Raw genomic sequence first — 27,399 nt, 5'->3', positions numbered from 1 at the left:
GACTATGTGTTTGACATTTCGAGTCTAGCTAATACTATGCCTGGGCAGATTGCTAAACTACTCTGGTAATTCCTGGAATAGAAATAACCCTACATTCAGAGCCAAGAGAAGGTTTAAGGGGCCAAACCAGGTAAAATCCAGAGAGTCAAAACAGGGTCTGGCATGAATCAGTGTTGACTTCAAGCTATTAAAGATGTATTCCAGGAAATGGAAACAATATGCGGGAAAATAGAGAAAATTCCATTTTTTTTATACCTGAAGTTTTCCTGGCAGTGAATTGATAGTGAATTGACTGAGCCTCATCTCCAACATTACAGAAATCCCACCTATCAAACTTGTATATTCTTTATTGCTCTTCATTAAATATATGGGGAAATGGGCTAGCAAACACCCTTCGTACCTAGTGCCATATAGCACTTCACCCTTCCCAATCCTCCATGGATCTATGGGATAATGGACAAAAAGTAAACAATATCTTCATCACATCTCATCAATCAATCAGAAAATCTCATCAAAAGTTATTTGCTATTTAACATTTTACTTTTTCTACCTAGATAAAAAAGTCAAAATATAGACACAGATGGCTTACTCATCATATACACAAATAGTAAAAAACCCGAGAGGGAAGCAGATTAAGGATTAACATGCTAAAATGTTATTTGAATTTTAATAAAAGGAAATTTAATGAAGATAAATATTATTTTACACTCAAGTTCATAAAATCTATTCGATTATGTAAGATAGGTAAGACATGGTTAGGCATCTTGCGAAAAAATATTTAGCAATTTTAGTGGATTACAAACTCAAAGTGATTCAATTATGTGATATTATAATAAAAAGATGGAATTTTTAAAGTGCATTGAGGATCGTAGATTTAGAGTTAGAATGAGTCTCTGAGGACATCTATTCCAACCTCAAAGGTATGATCAGGTTCAGATTGGTCAACATTAAGTAACATTGCTTACAGGCCTATAGAGGGACTGACCCCATTGTATCCTGTCTTTGTCAGACCACTGATGGGTTATCACAGTCAATTGGAAGCATGTATTTTAGGAAGGATGTTAAAACCTGTGGAGTAACTGACTCATTTCACAGTAATGAACCTTGAAATCATGTCCCACAGGAAAAACAAGAGGATATTTAGTCTAGAAGAAAGGAGGCTAAGCAGAACCATGGTTTCCTGGAATAATAATTATATTGTTGCAATGATTCTCAAAAGTTTTTTAGTTCATCTTTCTCATTTTACAGAAGAGGAAGCTAAAGTCTAGGGAGCTTAAAAGACTTGCTCAAGGTCACAAAATGACTGATCTCAGATCCTAATTCCAGGCAGCAAGTTCATCTATGCATATTTAATGTCCTTCCCACCATATCATATTGCCCAGCTGAGAGCCATTTTCAAGAAGATGAAAGTTTGTCTTGTGTTTTGGTGGAGTAGGAACTGGTAGGATGAGAATAGTCCTTGCTTGTTCTCAGAAGAAAGAACAAAGAATAATAGGTAGAAGATAAAAAGAGAAAGATGATGTTACAGAAGCACATACTAATCATGTTTTACATTGATTTCCATAAAATTTTAGCTAGATAAGTTGCTAATTATCTAGCAAGGAAAAAGTCTGTCAGAAATTGGTTCCTTCTCACTAAAGCAGGCATTCTTAATGTTGGGGCCATGGATGTGTTTTTAAAAGATTTTCTTCACCAATTTTAAATGATTGTTTCCTTTTGTAATCTTCTGTATTTCCCCTTTATGCATTTCAAAACATTGATCAGACTAGAGGACTAAAGACTTCCTTTGACTTCCAGAAGAGTCTATTATACACAGAGAGACAGACATACCCACATGGTTAAGAACCTCATTTCTAGAGGACTACAAATACAGGTTGGGTGGAGGGAATTCTCATATAGTTATGAGTTGGAATAAAGGATGACTATATTAACTCTCAAATTTTGGTAATTGAACATCCTGTGGGACTTTTGTATGAATGACCACTGCTTTTAAATATGGTTTTAAATTGGAAGAAACCAATAAAAGCACTGTGGATTTAGTTAAGATCCTGCCACCAAAAAAGAAAAAAATAAATATATTCATGTCCAAATCACAGGCCTCCTGGGAGTGTTAAGTCTACCTCAGTAAGAATGTGAATTGAGCTTTGTATTGGAATAGGGCATATCAATGTTAGGAAAAGTAACAGAAGGGCTGGAAAGAAATTGGAGCTCTAGACGATAAACTTCCTCAGTTTTGGAGTTCTCCGAGTCGAATACACAGATGGTGAATTTCTCACCAATCGCCTGGCATAGGAGTCTGACTACAAAATAATTTGCCTGAAGATTTGGTCTTCAAAGACTTCTGTGGCAATTGAAATAGCAAAACACATTGAGCCCATTCCTGCCATGGAAGAGAGAATTAGATGTTCATTTTGGCAAAAACACATTATTACTTTCAAATATAAAAAATACATGGAACATTCAGTGTGTTACATTTTATATCAACAGAAAAAAAGTGTATAAAGGAGTAGAGCCCTACTTTACTGGAGCTCCATTTTTCTATTGGCTCTATCTCTATAGCCGTCAGGTATTATTACTTTGGATCTTCAGAGTGAAAATGTCATATAATGGAAGGACAACTGTCCTTGCAATCATGGGGAACAGGCTGAAGTTTAAGCTTCACCGTAATCTATTCCTATTTTGGGGAAGGCAAATCCCTTTACTATGTGAGGCCTCAGATTCCTCAACTTTAAAATCATGAGATTTTAAAAGTTCTTTCAGCTCTAACAACCTCTTGGCTCTATGAATATTTGGACTTCAGTTTCCTTATTTGTAAAATTAGAGAATTTGCTCCAAAACTACTACGAGTCCTAAACTTTTATGAATTTGTGACACTTCTTTTATATAAAACCCTTTCAACACTTTGGGCATGGTGTTATTAGTGACTCCATAGTTGTAGGTGATTTGTCCTAAACTTGTCCTTTGTCCTTTTGATACCAAATGGAATAGTATCTTTAGAGAAAAAAAAAACAACTTCATTGCACAAAAGACTCATTCTTTCAGCTTATGAATGAATCAATCAAAGATTTATTCAGGACTTATTAAATATTAGGCACTCTGCTAAACATTGGGGATACGAATTTTTAAAAATCAGTTAATGTCTTCATAAGATTTACATTCTCTTGGAGAAAAACCATCATACTAGCTGAAAAGGGGGAAAGAGAGTGTCAAGGAAGTTATCCAACATAGGAACATAGTTGAAAAATCCTGAGTCCCAAAATGGTACAGAGAAGTGAAAAAGGAGATGTTCTGAACATCGTATGTTTTCTCCTAAAATGGAAATATTGAATTTCATGTCTCTACTCTCCAAATGGAGGAAAAGAGAATAGTGATGAGGAAGAAAGCTAACATTATTGGGGATACTAAATAAGGATGTTCGTTTTAATTCAAAACTCATTGAGTCATACATAATAATAGATTTAGAGAAGAAAGTACTTAGAGATCTTCTATCTAATCCCCTCAATTTATAGAGGAGGAAACTGACCCACAGAGGTTTACATACTCTGATTAATTTCAAACAGACAGTAAGTGCTAAGCCAGGATTTGAGCCCGGGTCTTGTATTTTCCAACCAATCTATTTTTTGAATGCCCTTTATTGGAATATGAGAACTTCATCATAAGTCGTGTAGGAGCCGGAAAATATTCAAAATCTATCAGTATTCCAGGCCTTAACCCTCTCTTTGGATCCAAATTTTATGGTTAGTTTGATGGAGAATCATTTTTAAAATATGTACTTTGTCCAACATTTAATAGGAAACTGGCCAAATAGTACATTTAATTAAGAAAAAAAGTAAAAGATTAATTGTAATCTGTCACATTGTATTGTCATCATTATTTAAAGCCCTTTTCTCTGTCTAAAATGTTAGCTCTACTTCATGGTGAATTGGTAAATGTGCTAGGAGCTAGAGGAAATTTGACTGCTTTGGCTTAGCACATTTTTACATGGAAATATATTGACGTGAAGGGAAATGGCCCATTATTGTCTTTAGCTGCTGTGTGGAGCTACACATCTTCCCAATAACCTTTGTCCATTGTAGTAGACCTTGAAAAATGATGTATTGCCTTTCGAGGGCTTAGGCAGCATTTTTCTAGTTTAACTTTCTCAGGAGATTCATAGAAGTAATGAAAGCCAATGCCTTGCTTAAAACTCTCCACACAGCACTACCTGCTTAATACAGGGAATTTGATTTAAGCCTCTCAAATGAAGTGCTTTTGAGCTCACTTGGAATAAACAAAATCTAGTGATGATTTCTGTACTTCAAAATAACAGAATGGGAGTGACTCACTAGGAGAGTGTGAATGCCCAGCGTCCACATCATCTCTTTTTACTAGATGCTTAAGGAAGGCAGCTGTTACATATCAGTAGAATTAAAGACTATCTTTGGTACAATCTGTAGTCTGTGTTAGCAGGGCAAAAATATCTTAAGATTGCTTAACTGGTTTACCTGTTACTGAGACTTGCTTTCATTGAATTTGGGAAGCCTAATTTAAAAAAAGAAAGAAAGAAACATCATTGTCAAAACATGCCTCATATATAGGCCTTAAGCACCTTAGTTGACTTTGTAGTGGCCCAGGGTTACTCTTCTATATTTGAGACCTCAGAAAAGTTATCTAAAATTCAAAGAACTCAATGGTTTAACAGCCACTCAAAAAGCTTTACTATGAGTTTACATGAGTATCTTTACTTTTACCACTTATTAGTGGACACACTAATTTAAATTAAATTACATCAACAAATTCTATAGCCAAAAAAAAAGTGACCAAAGAAAATGCCCTCCTTTCATTGTATATATGAGGTATGGTCTTCCAGAGAGTTCCATACCACAAATTGAAGAAGTGATAGCTTCACCTAATTTAAAGAGTCTGGCAAAAGATGCACATTGAGGGCACATAAATAAGGAGTAAGATGTGACTTCATTGAATCCTCTTCCCTCAAAGCCCAGCAAAAGTTTCAACTTCTATATTAAGTAATGACCACCATACCTACAGTGATCTCCTCTACTTTGCATTTATTATCTTAATATAATAATAATAATGACAAAATAATAACAGGTAGCACTTATGTAAAGTTTGCCAAGTACTTTACAAATATGGTATCATTTGTTTCTCATAACAACCTTGAAAAGAAGAAAGCTATTATGATCCCTCATTGACAATTTAAAGAACTGAGGCAGAGGTCATATAATTTTATTAGGGTCCCATAGCTAACAATTGTTTAATGGCACATTTGAATTCAGGCCTTCCTGAATCCAAGGCCAACCATCTATCTGCTGTACCACCTAGCACTCCTACATATTATGTATGTTCATAAATTTGTACTTGTCTCCCTCATTAGAATGTATATTAGAAGCATATCACATAATTCTTTTAAAATTCTTACCTTCCATCTTAGAATCAATAGTGTAGTGGTTCCAAGGCAGAAGAGTGGTAAGGGCTAGGCAATGGGGGTTAAATTACTTGCCCATGGTCACACATCTGGAAAGTGTCTGAAGCCAGATTTGAACCTAGGACCTCCCATCGCTGGGCCTGACTCTCAGTCCACTTAGCCATCCAGAACCCCATGGCATACTCTTTTACTGACTGACTGCTAACTATCCCAGCTTCTTTCTACTAAGATACCACTAAAAATTTGGCTTTTTCCTAAGGACAATGTGCTAAACCTTAGGCAAAATTTAGCTTATGAATGATCATAGCTAAACAAAATTCAGGTTCAATGTTCCCAGTAGCCAACTTATATTTTAAAGCATCTTTATCTAAAACTTAATTTCAATTAGATATCTTAGGTAATTTTTCTGTATCTGATTTGGGATTACAAATTTATTGGGTCTCATTAACCTCTTATAAAATCCTCTTTTACTATGACTCAATTCAGGTGATTCTCCCAAAGAAATTCCACATGTGCAATGTGGAAGTTAAGTGATGAAGCTTGAAAATATCTCAGGATTGGGTTTTCAATGTATTTGAACTTGTATACAAGCTAAATTAACTACATAAGATCACTATAATCCATCCTGCTAGTTCATCCAACTATTCACAATTTCTATCTTTATTATCCATGTTTTTCTGAAAATGGAAGTTAGTTGGGAGGCAAAACATGACCCCAGACTTAATTAAAACCTCTCTCTACAAGATATTTATTTGGTGAACCATCAAATAGGTATGAAGCATTACAGAAATTTTCTCTGATATTTCTCACAAACAGAAGATCCCTTTGCTCTGGTAGATTTTTCTACAAAAGTAAATCCAAGTATATTTAACATTAATTATACTATCACTCAATCATTTATTGACATAGCTAACTATTCCAAGGCAAAACAAAGAAAGAAACTCAAAAATCTTAATCCTGTCTCCTTCCTCTTGAAACATACACTCTAAATACTTAGTCTCCTCTTTTCACATCCACTCTTCGTCTATGACACCTCCTAAAAGCTGAACATTATCCATGCTTTATAATTTTCCATTACTTCACCACTCCCATTTCTATTTAATAAAAACTGACTCACTTGCCTTATGATGTTTCTTTACTTCACAAGACACCTTGTATTAATGGACCACCTTACCAATATATATCCTTCTAGTTTTTCTCCTTGCTTTCAATCTCTACCACCTCTAATCCACTCTCTAAATAACTGCTAAAATATTTGCTACGAATATATATATGGTCATGTCACTCCTGCTCAAAATTCTGCAATGATTCCCTCATGCTTGTGGGATATAATATGAACTTAAATACAACTTTTACAATTACTGTTTTGTTTCAAGTGTCAGATAAAATGCCAATTTTCTTTAAGAAGTCTTCTCTACTTTCCCAGCTAGTAATGTTTTCTTCTTGACACTTACCTTTCAGTTCTTTTTCAAGTTTCATGTATGTATTCTTTCCATGATCCTGATTTTGAATAATTTTCCAGGACATCAAGAATGTTTTCCCCCCTTCTTTGTTTTTCCAACATTTAACACAATGAGTGGCACATAGTAAATGTTTATTAGTTGACTGACTTAACATAGTATTTGAAGCCCTCAATATTAGGACTGGTAGTTGGTACAATGTATAGAATGTTGGACCTGGATTTGGGAAAATCATTATTCTAATCTGGACTCAAACACTTCCTAGCTAAGTGTCCCTGGTATACTAGGGAGATTTTAGGGAAGGTTAAATAGAAGGGAAGGTCAGCAGATGGGTTCACACTAACAATATATATTAAACTAAACAGGGATAAGGGTTTTGGAAGGGGAATTAAGGAGTGACTTATTTCTAATCCACCCAGAATTTAACCTTAGCCTTTCTAAATAAACTTTAACTTAACTAACTAAACTAATAAAAGATAATGTTCACAGGGCCCAGATTCTCGCAAACTAAGGAGTCCTTGGTTGAGTCCAATTGCAAGATCAAGGCCAAGGAAAGGGAGGAAGTTTCCACCCATTCACAACTGGCCACCAGTGTGAAGGGGAACTCATACTCAACCTTTGTAAAAGATAATCCAAGTCCTTGGCAGCTCCAAAAGTTGATTTCTTGAGGGAGCCCCTTTGACACCCAGCTTCTCAGTCTGCAATCAATTTGAGAGAGACCCAGTTGCCAGGTCCCCAACTGTCTTAGAATCCTGACCCAGCCAACTCTGTGGAATCCTATTTTTTTTTGCAACATCCCAGGCTCACAGCCTGCTTTGCTATGCCCTGCTAGAAAATCCCTTCCTACACTGGGGAAATCACTTAACTTCTGTCTATGTCAGTTCATTTAAGTATAAAATTGTGATAAGAATAAAACCTGCCTTTTAATGCAGTTGTGATGTCAGTAAAGTGTTAAACAGTGTGTGGCACAGAGTAAGTGTTTAATAAATTCTAGTTTCCTTCCTTGTTTCTATCTACAGGTTAATCCTTATTTTACATTAATGCCTCTCAATAACTCTACATTGCATCCAACACTGGTAGATCAGTCTTCAACAAACTTAATATTTCATTCCATGTTTTCTTTTGTTATGCATAAGTTACCTGAAATAATCTTCTTTCTCATTTCCCCTAATTATAAATCTCAGTTCGTAAGACTCAGATCTTGTGACATGATCTACTCAAAATCTTCACTCATCCTCCTTCCAACTGAATTGTTAGAGATTTTCTCCTTCCATACATCATTTTGTATTCATTTTTCTATTTAACCTATTATATCTTACTAGATGAATGTAAATGTATTGATGGCAAGGGGCTTATTACGTAGCACAGAGCCTTGTACATAGAAGATGCTAATAAAGACTGTATATTGATTCCAAGGCAGAAGAGTGGCAAGGGCTAGGGAATTGGGGTTGTGAACTACTGAAGTTTTCTACAGATAGGAAGTATCTAAGATTACACTTGATCCCAGACCTCCTATTCTCTAATCTGACTCTCAATCTACTGAGCCACATAGTTGCCCACTCTATTTTGTATTTATTTAGAATAATTAAGTACTTATATAGAGATAGAAAAGAAGTCACAAAATCCAATATCTAATTTCTTAGATGTAGAAAGTGAGGAAATGTAAATGATTTCTCAATGGGTAGATGAGCAATAAGAATCAGAACTAGAATTCAATGCAGGTCCTCTGGTAACAAAGTTTGAATTCTTGCTTCTTTTGTACTTAGGTGCATATGAATTGTTTCCAACCATTAAATTAACCTTCCTTGAAGGCAGGGACATTTTTTCTCATTGTATCCTTGGTTTTTAGCATAATTTTGCACATGTGATACACAATTAATGATGTTTGTAGAATTGAAGTCACCAAACAAAAACATTTATTTCAAGTCCTCCTACATCCCAGGCTTTGTAGAAGGTTCTGGAGATAACAAAAGCAAATAGAATAAGTTCTGTTCTCCAACAGCTTAAATCATGTTGAATTCATTCATTATAAATGATAGCATGGAATCTCACTGGTCCATTTGATCTTAATTTTATCTCATATCTTTTTTTTTCTTTTAATATATAGTTTATGCTAAAGATCTTCATCAGAGGAATAAGTAGCCAGAGGACTGAGATCAATGATCTTTGATGTATGATTTGTGCCAGTGTATCAATTCAGCCTAATCACTGTGCTTTTCTCTATTTCTAGGGGCAGAGGCCCATTGAAACATACAACTGATGTGATTTATGCAGCCAAAATGATATCAGAATCAGGCTCAAGGATGGATGTCCTTGCACGGCAGATCGCCAAACAAGTAAGTCCCTTAGGAAATAGCCAAGGGAGATATCATTCTTTTGCTTTCTATGACTTGTACATACTGCTTGAATCTACCAGCCCAGGGACAGATTGTAATTAGACCTCTTGAGGCTATTTAATGGATATATTAATACTTTGCCATATTTAGCTGAATATTTCTGCAAAGGTAGATACCATTACATAATCATGTTTTGAAATTAAAAAATCAATAATCAATCAATAGCATGTATTAGATGGCTACAAAGCATCAAACACTGAGCAATTTAGGACTGAGGTTACAAAGACAAACATAAAATAAACAAAAAAACCCCACAATTTTCAAGGGGTTGTATCCTGTTGGAAGAAATATATATATATATGGACATATATTAAATGAAATATATCTACAAATTAAATAAAATAAATTATGGAAGACTAAAGAGAATGGGGAGGAGTGGAACCAGGAAAAGTTTCATATAAGAGGTAACAGAGATGAGTTTGTCAGGATGCTAGTGAAATAAATATGCATAGTGTATTCCAGTTATTTTAATTTTAATAGCCAATGTAAACCTTACTTTAATGATTTTATAGATCACTTATGTCTTTATGACAGATCTTGCCTCCACTTACACAGATAGCAGTCATAGAATAAGATTTTACAATTTAAGAGATCTTTACCTCTTTAGGTAAAATTTTACTAGAGAATTCCAGTTGATAGTCTTTAAAATATATATATTTCATTGTTCAAAATTATATTCAAATGATTGATAAGATATTACAAGCATTCATAAGAATGCCTATAATATCTACATTCAGGAAAAATAATTTGTGTAGCTCTTTTTCCTGATCTATTTCTAAAATGGATAAATGTAGAATACAGACAGATCTTTGGTACTCTTCTTTTTAGAATACATTTTTCCTTACTAAGTTCTTAATCTACACCTTCCTAGATTTAATATCATACTTAGAATTCCAATAATCATTATTATTATTCAATAAACTATTAACAACATTAATGGAAATTAATAAAAATAACTACCATTAATTTGCTAAGATATATACACTTTGAGTTAATGTGGTAAGAATCCCTAATGAAATGTTTTAGCAGTGATTAATATTTAATGTCCATATACTTTGTTACAATGTGTTAATAAAATCAGATATATCCATGCATATTTCCCTAACCCATTATGTCTTTGACTTCAAAAAATAGTGAATCCTCTACCCCATCAGTATAATACAGATCTAAAGCCACTTGTATCCTCTCATACTTTTCAATTTTCTCCCAGTTTTCTCATGGAACCTCCACCAATATTCCGAGAATCCTCCAGATCTTATTACATTGTATGAATAATGTTTTGCACTCAGGTTTATGGTCTGTGATCTCTTGCTCTTGCTATATGAACTATCTACCTTCCTTTTCTAACAACAAACATTCATGATCTTTAACATTTAAGTAGTAATATATATATATATATATACACACATTCACATATATACATATATGTATCTATATACACACATTTATGTATGTATGTAATCATAAAATTTGACAAATTCTAAAAAATCATAGTTGTAGATGATCCAAATGACCATGGGAAGACATAAAGAAGATAAAAATAGAGGGAAGTATATTTCTAATGGTTATCTCTATTCAAGAAGTGGCAAGACGGTGTATATATAAATATATATATATATATATATATATATATACATATATATATGTGTGTGTGTGTGTGTGTGTGTGGATGTGGATGTGTGTTTGATATATATACATATATACATATGATATATATACATATATGTGTGTATTTATATATATGTATATATATAAAATCCCTTTGTATTAAAGCAATGGATTTAGACATTCAAAAGTAAACTAGAGGTCAGATATTTTAGATGCTATCTGATCATTTGTTTTCATCCATTTTAAATTATACTCCAACTCACATTTAATAGGCAGCTCCTCTCTCCTCTCTGTGTAGCAATATACTAACTCACCAGACTGGCCAATCAACTAGCATTTCTTATGTCTATGGACAACAGCCCTTTCTTATCTATTTCAATTCCTCATGTGGATTCTTTGGTGGAATTCATTAGAATCTGAATGAATTCATTGAGTGAACTCTTTGATGTTCTTAGACTCAATTTACTCAACCTAATATTGTTCACAAGTAGGAATATTTAAGCAACACTTTTATTTTAGAGGAACACCATATGTTAGAGCTTTAATAACAGTAATGAGTAGGTTTAGAGGGCATAATGCTCCATTTTGTTGTCCTATTTTGGGTTTCTAATAAGAAGTTTACTGGGGAAAATGATCTCAGTTGTACTTTCTGTCTTGAAATCTAATATGATCTTACTATCTGCATGACAAATCATGTTTAACGTATTTTCTTTAAAGTTACATTGAATACTAGTAATGTCTTTTTTCTTTTTTTCCCCCAAATAATAAACAAAGTGGAATTTTGTTTTGGTGTCACCTCCTAATTATGTGTAGTATTGTACAAAATCTATGTGCACTTGTAAATGCTAATGGAAAGACTGATTATGACTTACATTTTCATCAAGGATAATTGACACTTCTTGTGTTTCCCTACCTTCATATATTAGCTCACTCTGTTTTTTTTTTTTCCTATCTATTCCCTCCTGGCTCCTAATTACTGATATTTACCCTCTACATGTCACATAACTGCTTACTTGTGAGTGTGTTATCTAGCCCTTATAAAATGTAAGCTCCTCAAATTTAGTCAACTGACCCTTTTTTTTCCTATTTATATGCCTAGTATGTAGCACTCTTATTGGGCAATATTTTATGCTTACGAAATATTTGTTGATCAAGTCTTTGTTTTGAAGTGGTGAAGTTAAGTAGAGCTAAATGAAATTGGAACATAGAATCAGATGATATAAATCAGCATCTTAATTCTGTCACTTAATTGTTATATGATCATGAACAAGCCACTTCAACTCTATGGATTTTGTTTTCCTTAGCTGTAAAATTCAGTTAGTTAATCAGCTGACAGCTATGACCTCTTTTTAGATTCAATATTCTGAAATTCAGAGAAATTATAGCAAACAAAGTCCTATCATGAACAAACTTGAGTATACAATCAATTCAATTGGAAATTATGTTATTCAATCTCATTTTGGTAACATTTCTATTTTGGAGAAGCCCCTTTTCCATACTGAACTGACATATTCCAGTTGGTAATATAGAGTGGTAAGCATGATTGGAGGACATCTCACTCTCCGGGGTTTGTTTTTTGCCTTATTTCATGTTTATAATCAGAAAGTGGTTGAAAAAATTGTTGCCTATCATCTTATAGGAAAAATGGCAGTTGATGGACATGCCTACAAATCTCTACTTCAAAAATATCTCATGGCAAACTTCTCAGAGAGAATATTTTCTCCTATAATAAGCCATCAACCATACACTTCATTAGACCTTCCTAAGGTCTGTCAAGGAAATAATTTACATATGAATCTCCACACTTCCAACTGTTTCTCTTGATTCATACTAATATTTTTATCTATAACTTATTTCTCTGAGAAGAGAATTTAATTGGTATCTCCTGTTTGTTCTCAAGACTGATTAAGAGTCACTTTACTAAAATGAATGCACCTTTTGTTCCTACTGATTGAATTCTCTGTAAATAGATGCTAAAACAATGATCACACTGAAATGCCTGTGGGATGCTAGACTAACCTAGACAGCACTCCCACTCCCTTAAACCTATTCATTAATAAATGGCATCCTTTTATATTTTCTTGCAACTATGAAAATATGCTCAGCTAATGCCATTTAGTTATTGTTTCTCTTAACTTTCCTAGTCCAGTAACATCAAAAATCATACATTTAAAGCTCAAAACAATGTCTGAAATCATTGAATCAAGGCTTCTTATTTTAAAAATCAGGATCTGAGCTCCAGATATGCTGAATTTTCCAAGAACCTACAGCTATCAGTTTCTTTGATTCAAAATCTAGCCACCATTCTTCACTTCACTAAATGACAATTAATTCACATTTTAGAAAAAAACAGATATGAATTGTAGTTATATGAGTTCAGAGAACTGGTAGCAAAGGAACATTAGGTTTGAGAAGTTTCATAGAGTGATAGAATCATAGTTCTACACTTGACAGGGACCTAAAAGATCATTCAGCTCAATTCCCTTTTTATGAAAATGAGTAAACTGAGTCTTATGGAAGTAAATTTAATTGTCCAAGGGCACCCAAAGGACAAGAATCAGAAAAAAAATATTTTAAATGAGGTACTCTGACTACAGGATTAGTATTCTTTATACTCTCCCATGCCACTAATACATTGTCTCTTTATTTTATGGTACAGGGCTGTTAACTTCCAATCTCTGCTTCTGCATTTCTGTCCTGTCACTTAGTGCCCATTTCTTTTAGAATCAACAAAGTGACTTCACCCACAACCCCAATTGTACTGCTGCTTTGTAGGAATGAATCAGTCTTTTATGATTCCATAAATCATTAAAAAAACAGCTGATCTATATTTAGATTAAGATAGACACAATATATCTTGAATTATGTATGTAAACTTTTAAGAGTTTTAATTATATAATAACACAAATATCTCTTTTGAGCCTCAGGTAGGTCATAAAGAGAGTTCTTCTTGGCAAAAGAGTAAGAGACATTGCCTTTCCATTTCTGGGTTCAGGGCTATTGTTAGACCCCCTAAATGTGAAGAGTAGGTGCTAAAATATATTATCAAAATTATTTTATAGAGCACAATATAGACTAAGTAGGCAAATTACTTCCTCAAGGCTACATAGTAAATATGTAGTGATGGTGGTAGGTTTTGGGTAAGGGCCTTTTTCAATATACCTTCTATCATTCAGAGAGTTATGAGTTCTAAATAACACTCTAGCACCCCTAACTTCATCAAATCTCTCATATTGTCAGTATAACCAAGTACTGCTAAATTTTAGGAATTGAGTCAATTAAAGCTAATTTATTTGTATTCAGTTCATTAGTATTGTGTATCTATTAGGAAGGAAAGGAAGAAAGAAAGAAAGAAAGAAAGAAAGAAAGAAAGAAAGAAACAAACAAACAAACAAACAAACAAACAAACAAACAAACAAACAAACAAACAAACAAACAAACAACCTATAAATTATTTGGTTCTTGATCTCTTTTGGTGATTAAAGACCAAGATAGTCAGCCCCTTAAGTTATTAAATACAATTCTGGAAGCTCATTATTCTGTCCCATGGATAGCTCAAGACATCTCTAATTGGTGAAGAGTTAATGAGGAAGTAACCCAACATTCTCTCAGTATCTCTCCTACTATTTGATGATAATAGAAAATCACATATTCAGCTCCAGGATCCCATCATCTAGATGAAGAAATTAGATTATACCCAGTTAAGAGGGACAAAGTCCTTTCATACCAATACAGTACTTAAGGACTCTATCCTGCTGCCTGTAGACACACTTGGACTAAATCAGTTCTTTTTTACCAAGCAAGATGGAGCCCCACAATTTTCAATTTCTTTCAACCAAACTTAGAAGACACTCTTGGGTAAGAAGTATTTTTTCTTAGGAATAAAGGAAATAGGAAAGAGGCTTGAAGAATAGATTCAAACCTCAATTTAAAACTTAGAAACATAATAATATGGGAAGAACAGATGGCTAGGTTCTGTCTTTGTATTCTCACTACTTGGGAAAGGAAGTGTGTTGTGATGCAAAAACAACAACAACAGCAGCAGGAGCAGCAGCAGCAGTTTCAGAAACAGGAAGAACTGAGTTCAAGAAATAATGCTTGCTTGAACCTTGGCAGGAAACTTACACATTCATTGCTTAAAGACAATATCTAAAACTACTAATGAGAGAGAATCTGTCAGACTACTTTGTAAAGATGTATTTTCTAATATTTGGAGTCCCTATACTAATGAAATCACAAGCTTATTATTCTGTGCATATAACTATTCAAATTCTTCTAATACAATAGATTGAACATAGTAGTTAGAATAGAACAACAAAATATGTCAACAGTTTGTTAAATTGGGAAGGTATAAAGATTAAATTTAATATCCAATACTCCAAGTATTATATTTAATAATATTTAATAAATCTTTATCTTGAAGTAAAAGGAAATAAGGCTAACAAAAACCAAGAGTCATTCCTCCCTCCTCCACCACAGAACCCTAGAGCTCATGTGGGCAGAAAACAGAAACTCAAAACTCCCCCCACATAAGGAGACACACAAACAGGAGAAGAAAAAGGGGATGGTGGGAAATGTAGTTTCTAGGGTTCAAGATTCTAAATCAATACACTCCCTCCTGTGATCCTTTGCAAGACCAGTCTCCCCAATGGACCATGAAAACATAACTAACTTATAACTTTGTCTAGAGGTATATACAAATGTTATAGCTTTTAAAGGAAAATTACAATAATTTAGGGATAAGAGGAAAATAAAAGGGAAAAGGAACAAAACCAATAATAGGTACATTGACAAAAATCCATTTAGGGGGCAGTACCCTTTGGCATAAGAATGTACATTCAAAACAAAACAAAAGTATTTCACCCCCCCCCCAAGTTCAAATTCTCCATATCTCAAAGTTCACTCTAGATCTTATGATACAGCATGTGGTCTCTGCAGGCATCCTCACATTGCCTTCTAGATTCTGGGAGGTAGTCTCTTGTTCTAAATTTGGCTGTAGCATATTCCCCCCCCCCAGAGGAAAATAATCATACATTCTCCCCTGAGGATGCATGTAAGAATTACAGTGATACATGGATGAGTCATAAGGCATATGAATCAAGTATCAAAAAACATCAAGGAATCAAAGAAATTAAAATTTAAAAAATCTTCTGAATCAGATAAAAAAAATATGAAAAGAAAACTTGAAGGAAATGAAAAAAGAATTCTGGGAAGAAGGAAAAATAAATCACAACTCACAACAGGCTTTTGTAGTGATCCATGTCCCATAAGCATACAACAACAATTAGTCACTAATCTAATTTAGCAGACTGTACTACAGTAAGCTGTCACATCATGAGAGAAAATAGAAAAAAAGACTAGATCACGAGAAAAATGGGAAATAGAGTTTCCTGGTTCAACCCTTTTCTATGTTTTTTGGGGATAATGGAGCCAGAGCAAAAGATGTCATATGCTTCATATTGAGTGTGGTACAAGTTAGTCCTGCATTAACACATGATAAGTAGCTGCAACTTCAAGTCCCACACATGATCAAGTCATTGGGTTTTTTGTGTAGAATGTCATCAATCCCCATAGAATTGGTTTTGTTTCCTTCACCATTTTGTGCTCATTTGGCACTTTGCAGGTTAAGTTCTGTGCTCCTTTGTGGTCCATTTGTGCTTGGATTAGACATAGTCATCGAGCTAAAGTCTCATAATAGTTAAATAGCTAGTGGTGGTTTGCCATAGACCAAAGCTTTTGGGGTATTTTTTTTTATATGCTAGGTAAATGGATATCTTAGCTTATGCTATTGCAAAAAGTAAAAGTAGTTTAAAATTTTTAAATACTAGTGATGTGTTTCAAGGGAAAAAAATGAGAAAAGAAGGAAAAAAATTAAATACTGTATGACACATGTAAGAAGAAAACAAGATGTTAAATTTGTGTATATTTCACAATTACAGAGGTAAAGGATAGGGACTAGTTTTCAAAAAATAAGATCAATTTCCCCTTTGACTTACCATGATCCACAGTTTGAGTGCAAATAAGGCAGATAAAACAATGTGAGTGTAAATGAGGTATACAAAGCAATAATACATTCAGAAATACAAAAAAAGGAAAAAAAATAGTAAAGGCACAAAATGTTAAAAAAAAAAAGGCACATCAGGTCAATATAGGTCATTAATACAGATTTTCTTCTATGAGGCAGTATGCGTGCTGCCCTACAACGCAATTTGTGCAAATAGAAGTATCAGTCAAATAAAGTGTAACAATGTAATACAAATACAGCAATAAAGAAGTTCTATCACAACCAATAGTCAAATACAATCAATGCAATCAATTATTCACCATCAATAGAAGGTACTCGCTTTACCTGGCTACAGTGAATCCATGACTCCCTCTCTCTAATTTTTATGGCTGTTGGTATAGATAGTAAGACCTAGAATGATCCATCATAAGCAGGTTCAGTCGACCCAGTATGTTTGAAATTCTTTATGTATACACTATCACCTGGATTTAAAACATGAAGCAAGAAATCAATGGGGCCTGCTTGAACAGCAGCTCCAGAGTCATGGAGTTATTTCACTTTTGCTTGCAATTATCTGATATACATATCAATAATTGTATCCCCTCCTAAGAGTGAGGTATAGGGAGGGGAAATGGTTGTGCCTGAAAGGTGGATGTCCAAATGGCATCTCAAATGGTGAGATGTGTAAATCATCTCTGGGTCTGCTTCTGAGATAAAATAGGGCCAGAGGTAGAATTTCAGGCCACTTTAAATGAGTCTCCATGCATAATTTGCCAATCATGGTTTTAAGTTCCTTATTCATTCATTCAACTTGGCCAGAGCTCTGGGGATGATATGGTGTATGAAATTTAGGAGTTATCCCCAGACATGGATAAATCTGAGATAACACCAAATTGGTAAAAATGAGTTCCTTTATCTGAATCAATACATGCTGGCAGGCCAAAACAGGGAATAATTTCTTTCAAAAGGATTTTAGCAACAAAAGCCGCTGTGGCATGAGCAATAGGAAATGCTTCAGGCCACCTGTTGTGAACCTTAAAAATTCTCAGACCCTACTTCAGAACACTTGGTTAAGACCATTCTCCATTTTAAACAATGAAGGGACTTAGATCAGGAATGTAAGACCTCTACTCCACCCCTACTTAAGCATACTTTAGGGGAGGATAAAGTTGTAAACTCCTTGCTGAACAATGAAAAGTACTTAAACCCATACTTATAGTAAGGCAAAAGTTCCTAAGCTGTGCCTATTTTTAGATCTAATACAAAAGGGTGCTAAGTACCTATAAAGGTCAGGCAACTTGTGAACTTGCAAAGGGCAAAGAGGTGAGAACTTACTCAGAGATTTTAGTCTACTCAGGTGTGAATTACTCAAAAGTTTAGTCTACTCAGGTGTGAATTAAGAATGGTCTGTCCTTTGGAAAACATCTACTGTGATTGGTAGATGTGAGAACTTAGTGGAGGTGACATAGGAGAAAATTCTCTTTAAAAGGGAATGATAAGCTGAGAGCAAGGGACTCTCTCTCGGGACTCTCTCAGGACTCCATCTCAGAGAACTCTGTCTGGAGATTGAGCTGGCCAAAGATGAACTGGTGTCTCTCTGAACACTAGAATCTTGAGGTGAGTTGATAAAAGACTGACTGATCTCTCTCTTAGGGTTTTCAGCCTAAGCTAACTCATGGTGGCCTAGGCTAATCTAGCCCTTTCCTCATTATTTTCTTTTTCTCTCTCTCCCTTTCATTAATTCCTCATTTATATTCATTAAAATCTCTATAAAACCCAGCTGACTTGGGTATATTTAATATTTGGGAATTTTTCCCTGGTGACCACTTTATATTTGATTTAAAACAAGACACTGTCTTGAAACCATATTTTCTGTGGTCACAATTTAAGGCCACCACTCTTTTATCTGTTACAATTTATACCAAACACTCGTTTATCTGCCACAGTTTATGGCTTCCACTATTTTAACTCTTACACTGGTTAGTTGATCAACTATGACAAGACAAAATTTATACTGTCCAGCTTTTGGCATAGAGGTGGGAATTTTAAAACTATTCCACCCTACTCAGACCATACTTTAGAAGATTTGATTTAGCTACTTCCTGATTTTTAACAATGGAGATACTTGGTCTAACAGAATCAGGCCTTGGGAACTTTACATTGCTCTACCCTACTTAGTTTAACAAGGTCAGGAATGTCTTCACCCATACTCAAGGATTAAGTATCTAAGAAGATGGCCTTCAACAGACATGTGCAGAAACAGCTGACAGACCCCTGGGCTGTCCTAAGTCAAGCTAAGCTATCATTGGTACAGATGAGATGCAGGAAAGTGATCTAAAACAATCTACCATCTATATAGGGCACATCACTTCCTCTCTTCTCCCTCTTTCCCCGGAGAGGCGGCTCTGGCTGGCAGCGTGCTAAGTGTTCCAACATCTTGGCATGGTGTCAGCTATTTGTCTGGGTTTTGTCAGTGAGTTTGCCCTTGAGCTGATTCAGGTTCAGGCATCTTGGCTGAGCCCTCTTGGAATTCAGGCTGATTCCTTCCTCCTTTACTCTCCAAAACCTTACCTTCCTAGAGCCTCTGGTCTTCCTCCTAGCACAAGCCAGATGGGAGAAATCCTACACCCTTTCCTTCTTCATTCTTCTTAATTTCTTTCCACTATATTAATTAAATCACCACAAATTTCCAGTTGACTTGGGTTTTTTTTTTTAATTTGGGATATCCATGGCGACCAAATAATTAATATAGTTTAGGTCACAACGCTAAAATTTTCCTTTACAGAGGTAAAGTCAATTTGTAGGTGCTCAAATGGTGTGTAAGCAAGAGGATGTCCACCAAATACTTTTCCTCCAAAGGCATGTTGATTAAAGGCCTGGCAGATAGGACAAGATGTACATATTTTGGAGGCAATTGTAGTTACTCCAGGTGCTATCCATACTCTTTTAACAGAGTATACAATAGGTACCATTTTTAACAGTCTACAATAAGTCTACAATTGGTTGCCAAAATGACCATGTTTATGAATAGAGTGACAAATCTGGTTATAGAAAGCCCTGGGGAGTAAGGGTTTGCCATATTATGATACCCATACTCCATTTATCTGTTTTGCTTTAAATTTCTTCTTCCATTTTTCCACTTCCTTGTCATTATAAGAAAGGAATAGATCCAAATCATCAGTAATTGTTAGTGGCAATTAATTCAGGGCCTTCTAAGACTGCTAGTTTTACTGTGATATTTGCTTGGTTATTTCCCCTTCAGACAGGGTCAGTGTCACTTGTATATGCAGAGCAGTGAATGACAGCTATAGCTTTGGGAAGCTGGATGGCAGAAAGAGGTTCAGTAATAAGGTTTCATTGTCAATACATTTTCCAGCTGATTTCCCACAATTCCCTTTCCCTTTTCCTGTTTGTGTGTCTCCTTATGGGGGGGGGATTTTGAGTTTCTGTTTTCCACCCATGTAAGGAGATGCACAAACAGGAAAAGGAAAGGGGATTGTGGGAAATGTAGTCTCTAGGTTTCAAGATTCTAAATCAATACAAAAGCATGCCATTTGTAAGATGGAATATGGAAGCCAAAGGTATTTGTTAGAGCCTTATGTCAGCCTAATACTACTTGGTTACTTCACTATTTGAAGTCTCAGTTTTCCTTGCTTATAAAATAGGGATCCATGTTAGACACTGCTTAAGACTGTTTCTAGATGCTATTGGAATGTGGAGTGATCTGGTTTGAAATCTAAGCTCTAACATTTACTAACTAGTTGGTTTGGGATACATCATTCTATTTACAGAGGTTCTGTTTCTTTATATTATAGATAGTTTTACTCTCTCACATGGTTTTCCAGAAGGAAAGTGATTTATAATCCTTAAAGTGCTACAAAGATGTGGTCTTTAAGTCTTATAGTAAGCTGTCCTACCCTAATGAAGGCTAAATTTTAACATTGTCCTTATAGTGACATAAAAATATGAATTCTCCTATATTTGCAAAAGTCCTTCTGAAGACTGTTTTACTCCTGCTCCCTGCATATTTCCAAATTCTCATTTTCTGCATATTTACACTAGAAGTGCTATCCCTGTCAATCTGACCATACTTAATGACATCCATTTGCCAATGAAAATGAAAAGGGCTGAATCACTCCATTACCTTTGGTGCATTCCTTAGTCCAAGAAGCCAGAGTGAAACCTAGAGCCCATTGTGACATTCACTAACAACCTTCACTTTTCCAACCTAGTCTATCAAAATTTAATGTGGTCCTATGATACTGCAGGAGATATTTGAAATGAATTGTGGAAGAAAAGCATCTACAGTCCAAATTTTACAAAAATAGCCTAGTGGACATTCATGTTATAAAAATGTCAATATTGCTAAATATTTTTTTTCCTCCTAAGGGAACAAAATCAATCTGAAGAACCATATCTCTGTCTATTCTCATTTCCTACTAAATGTTATATTAAACATCACCATACACAAAAAAATATTAAAAAACAAAAACCTAATGTTGGCTTGAAGTGAAAAAGAGCATTTAAATTGAGGTGCCATCTGCTTGCCTCTAGTGAGTGCCCAGGTAGATATAAAAGTTAGATTTTTTAAATCTCCATAATAGAGAACTAAGCAGATGTCCTGGTCAATGGAGTCTCCCTCAATAAAAGTGAGCTGTGATGAGCCAAGCCACCTTGTGAAAATCTAGTGATTATATGCCAATAGGTTACTGACACAGAATTAAACAGGTGACAATATCATGCCAATATTTAATAATGTTCTGCAGGTAGATATAAGGTTGAGAATTAATTTCATAAAACAAAGCCTGAAAGTCTGACTATCATTATCAATTCAAAGACACTATTCTCATTCCCATACTATTACAATTTAACCAATGATTTTCAAGAAAAAAATACAGATTTTGAGCCTCAGAATATCAATGATAGAAGGAGCTTCAGAGGTCATGTAATTCAAGCCATGCCCAACTAGTAACCCTTTCTACCACATATTCCAACTGCTATTTGAAGAACCATATGATGACACATAGATTGGTTCATTTATCATAATCATTTGCTAAACCCAGATTTAGAACAGAATATATGTCTCCTATAAAGGCTTCATAGTAGGAAATGGATAAAGATTCTAGAGGAGAAGTAGACATGGAAGGGTTGCTTTTTAAATGCTAGAGATAATGTCCAGATTTATGAAAACATGTATTCATTAAGGTAGAGAAGTATATCATTGATGAAAGAAAAAAAGATTGCTTTGAATAGGAAAGAAAGTTTGGTATTTCTTTGTGAGCTTGTCAGTTAGGAAAAAGTTCTGCTCTAAACCACCATCAACATCTCAACGTGCTCTTCTCAATGCCAAAAGCAAAAAAAAATAAATAAAAACAACATAGAAAGAATATTGTATTCTAATGGTTGATCAACATGATCAACTCCACATGATGAATATTTAATTGCTCAATAAATGATTGATAAGTGGGTGTGATGAGTGAAAAGATTGTTAAGTGTGTAGTCATGAAATTTGAATTTAAAACCTGACTACCATCTGAGTGATGACTTTGGGCAAATCACTTTATCTCATAGCCTAAGTTTCCTCTTCTGTCCCCTTTAAAATGAGAGTTTTTCTAGACATCATTTAAGGCCCCTTCCAACATGAGAATTATAATCACATGATGTCATGATCATATAGATATATGATAAAACTTATTTTGTATTGAATATGTAATTGAAACACTGAAACATTCATGAAAGGTAAAATGTCATTTGAGACATTGGCATGCTCAATCACCTTTCACTTAAGCAGATTTCCTATTCCTTGGATTCCAGGTTGCCAAAGTACATTCTTGCTCTAAATGATTTGTGTGTATGTATGTGGGAGCTTTCTGTTAGTGAAGAGTAGATGCTGCTTTAGTATAATGAAAGGGATAGATATTGTATTTGTGTATTTCAGTATTACTAAATTCATTGAAATAATAAATGTCAAATCTTGCAAAGACTTCAAAGATGATTTGCCCTCATTTGCCTCAGATGAAAATTAGTATTGGAGGAATACATTCAGGATATTTGAAAATGAGCTGTACATTCAAGGATACCTCAGGCACCATCAAACTTAGCCATTGAGTTTCTGCATCAGAGCAATTACAGGATTTTACTCTGCTTTTCAATCTTCTGTATGTATTATGAATTTTAAGAATAATGTAGGACTGAATGATTTATTTTTTTGTTCCAAAAGAGAAAGAAAAAAAAATTAAAGCATTTTAAATTTAGAATTTTATCTTTGGTGCATCAGGGACTATCATTTTTGGAAAATTATTGGTGAATATCACACCAGGTAAGCTTCTTTTTCACAAAGACATTAAAGACATGGTTCATTTGTGCACTCAAATGCTTTGTGTTGTCTGTTTCATTGAATACTTCATCCAAAACAACAATATGAAGCTGAAATGAGCTCATTTCCTCAATACTGTCAAGTGTGTCTTATTTTAAAAGAACAGGATAATCATTATTGTTAGGCCATTTTCAACAATGAAAGAAGAAAGAATGTTTTAAAAGGTCACTAATTATTCATTAAAAAAGCAGAAGATAGGTTTCAAAAATCTCAAAATTATTTAAATTTTAAACCTAGTAGAGGTCAAAGATAATTTTATTTTAAATAGAAGTCTTGATATGCATTATATTAAGATGCATTTATTTATTCTAATAAATCATCTTATGAGAAGGCTCTGTAGTGTCGAGAGAATGGAAAGTTCATGGTGTGGAAATTCCTTGTACCAATACAAGTAGCCACACACCCTGACTTTCTAAAAAATCCTAGAGTTGCCTAAAACTCATAGAAATTAAGCAAATTACCCAGGAGAACATAGTTTATAGTTCTTATGGGCAGAATTTGAACCAAGTTCATTCTTACTCAATGAGTAGCACTCTATTCTTATATTACTCTGTGACCATTATTGTTGTTCAGTCATGTCCAATTCTTTGTGACGCTATGGACCATAGCATATCCATAATGTCCATGGTGTAAAAATGGAGATTTTGAACCCTAGACTTCATTCCCTGGAAGTCCTTGGTATTTCCCAGAATTCCATATAATCTCTCCTGAGTCTCCACATTGGTATTTAACTGGCAGTAATGCCTCCCAAGCTCTCTTCTCTTCCTTTGCAATGATGCAGCAAATATAGTGGTAAGCAAAAGTGTGGGAATTTTAAACGGGTTAATCTGCCATGGGCACGTGGATTTTTATTTTGTATCTAATTTATTCCTTGATTTCTAATAAAACTCATAAAATATAATATTTTATTATTAAAGATATAATTTATTTTTTACAATGAATACTACAGTGCTTTGCTATTTCTTTTTTCAGTGGATTCAGGCAAAAATATGTTCAGCCACTTGCCAAGGATAACATTGTTTATGTCTGAGACAAAAAAAAATTTTTTTGAACTCAGGCCTTCATCACTATGGACCAAATTAGTTATCTGTCCTTGGAGCTATATAGATATCTCTATACTCCCATTAAAACTAGAATGTATATTTCGCTTTAAGCTTTCAAAGTCATTTGCTTACATCATCTCATTTGATCCTGACAGCAGCTTCATGAGTTACATACTGATATGTTCCCAGTTTGCAGGAGAAAAAACTGAAGATGAGATATTAAATGATTTGTGTAAAGTCCCACAGTAAGTGTCAGAGATAGAATTTCAATGCATCTATCTTGCTACCTCTAGATCAGGGTTTATTAATCAAGGGTTTTTAATTTGTGTTTGTGTGTATTTAAATATTGTGTCTGTTTAATATTGTGATAGTTCTATTCCCATGTATTTTTATTACTATGATATATTTTATTATATGCATTTAAAACATTGTTCTGCAAAAGAGCCATAGACTTTACCTCAGATCATAAAAGGTTAGAAATTACTTTCTAAGACCACAATTCTATCCACAAAATTAGACTGTATCAAAATTTAAAAGTTTATAGATGGCATTTGTGTTTTGTTTTAAGATTTGCAAAGTGTTTAACATCATATCTGATTTAATCCTTATAGTAACCTTGTGAGGCAGATCTAAATAATCAGGTTAGATGATTTTCCCATGACCATAAAACTATTAAGAGTGGGAGGATTTGAAACTAAATCTCTTCTGATTCTTTTTTTTTTTTTTAAACCCTTACCTTCCATCTTGGAGTCAATACTGTGTATTGGCTCCAAGGCAGAAGAGTGGTAAGGGCTAGGCAATGGGGGTCAAGTGACTTGCCCAGGGTCACACAGCTGGGAAGTGTCTGAGGCCAGATTTGAACCTAGGACCTCCCGTCTCTAGGCCTAGCTCTCAACACACTGAGCTACCCAGCTGCGCCCCTCTTCTGATTCTAAAAAAAAAATTACTCTTCTATTTTAACTCTGTATTTCTAGAAACTACTTTAGTAGATCACTTCACCAGAGCAGTCATGGATAGAATACTGACCATGAAGTCAGGAAGATTTGTCTTTTTGAGTTCAAATCTGAATTTAGACACATACTAACTCTGTGATTTGGGACAAATCATCTCACAATGTTTACCTCAATAACTAGTCTATAAAATGAGCTAAAGAAGGAAAGGCAAACAAGTCCATCTTTGCCAAGTCAACAGCAAATGGGCTCATGAAGACTGAGACTAGACTAAACTACAACAATAAGGAAGCCTCTGACTTAATGGTCTTACTGAGAACTGTAGAATCAAAGTCTAAATTAAAGTTAAAAGAGCATCCTCATTCAAGAAAAGGCAAATGGATTTGGGCTAAACCATGGAATCTTTCCCTGTATCCTAGGTCTGAGAGGCAGTTACATTGTTCAGTGGATAAAGTGTTTCACATATTGTCTGGAAAACTGAATATCAAATCCTGCCTCAGATACTTTCTAGCACTGTGGCCATGGACGACTCACTTATCTTCTTTCAGCCTTGGTCTTTTCATGTTTAAAATAATAAAAACACCTTTCTTAAAGGATCGAATGAGATTGTATCTATCTGTGTTTTTTTGGCTATAAAAATGCTAATGGTAGTAAAGAGAAGCATCAGTTTCATATGCCAACGAATTTGGCCTCTGTGTCCCTTCCTTACTAATATATGTTATTGTTCATAATTGGAATGCAAATCCATTGAAGGCATATATGTACTATCTTTTTTGCTTGAATTTGTACTACTAAATTTTACCACAATCTCCTTGACGCATGATAAATACATAATAAATATTATATCAATGCATATAATTTATAAAGCAAATAACTGAGTCATACTGTTTGCATACATTATCACTACTTAGATACTTAAATACTTTTTCTATTCAATTTGATTTATTTTAGTGCCCTGACCCATCCTGCAAACAGGATTTGTTGGCTTATCTGGAACAAATCAAATTCTATTCTCACCAACTCAAAATATGCAGTCAAGTCAAAGCTGAAATCCAGAATTTGGGAGGAGAACTCATCATGTCTGCTGTAAGTATATAATGCTATTTTCTACTGAGAGTTTCATGGGTTAAGATTATCCCAAAATGTAAACCATTTGTCCTCCCTTTTATCTATATCATCATAAACATATCATCAGTACATAACTCTTAAGTACCTACTAGGCAATAAACCCAAGGAATCGAAAAAGTGTCAAAAGACAATCCCTGTCCCTAAGGAGTTTCCAAACTAATGTCAAAGACATAATATAAATAAAGATTATATTAATATATAATCTTTGTTTATATTTTATCACATATACATATATAGGATGATTAAGAAATACTTAGCTGAGAAAAAGTGCTAGAATTAAAATAGGTTAGGAGAAGCTTACTCTAAGAATGGAATTTTAGTTTAGAGTTAAAGGGGTTAGTGAAGTCAGTAGAATGAGTTGATGACATTGAGCTTTACAGGAATGGAGCACATTCAGAGAAAATGCCCAAAGTAAAAAGAAGTATCTTATCTTATTCAATAGACAACTAGGAAGCCAATGTCACTGGATCAAAGATTATATAGTGAGTAGCAAGGTGTGAGAAGATTGGAATGTTAAGGGAAAAGCTGATGGCTCAGTGAATTGAGAGCCAGGCCCAGAGACAGGAGGTTCTGAGTTCAAATCTGGCCTCAGATACTTCCTAACTGTGTGACCCTGGGCAAGTCTTGCCTAGCCTGTATTGCTCTTCTGCCCTAAGTTGGAAATTAAAGATTTTTTTAAGTGATTGGAAATTTAAGAATGAATTAGGGTAAGATAGAGGATTGTGTATTTAATCCTAGAGGTGATAGGGATCTATTGGAGTCTATAGTGTGTGTGGAGGGGAGGGGGGGATTGATTTAGTTGTATTTGAACTTTAGGAAAATCACTGATGTCTGAATGGAAAATTGATTGGAGTGGGGAACAACTTGAAGGAAACTGTCATTGGCTAGAAAGTAAACAGAATAATTAGGTAAAGACTAATACTCCCTCATCTATGACCTCTCATATAAAATATAAATTTTAAAATGTTTGAAATGAAGTTATGATTTATTTTTTGTATCAGAATTGTTC

General features: G+C 34.4%; 1 protein-coding gene across 3 annotated transcripts in view; it reads left to right on the top strand.

Annotated features, from left to right (window-relative positions):
• CTNNA3 (catenin alpha 3) overlaps positions 1–27,399 on the top strand; it is a 2,164,949-nt gene that overhangs the window by 2,079,020 nt on the left and 58,530 nt on the right. For all 3 annotated transcript variants that reach the window (XM_056819226.1, XM_056819225.1, XM_056819237.1), the window contains 2 exons: positions 9,116–9,221; positions 26,214–26,348. In XM_056819226.1, the coding sequence (XP_056675204.1) occupies positions 9,116–9,221; positions 26,214–26,348 (241 nt within the window). The remainder of the gene's footprint in view (positions 1–9,115; positions 9,222–26,213; positions 26,349–27,399) is intronic.

The sequence above is a fragment of the Monodelphis domestica genome, chromosome 1 (genome assembly GCF_027887165.1).
Source record: "Monodelphis domestica isolate mMonDom1 chromosome 1, mMonDom1.pri, whole genome shotgun sequence".
NCBI classification, from domain to species: Eukaryota; Metazoa; Chordata; class Mammalia; order Didelphimorphia; family Didelphidae; genus Monodelphis; species Monodelphis domestica.
This window is presented reverse-complemented; position numbering and strand designations above follow the sequence as displayed.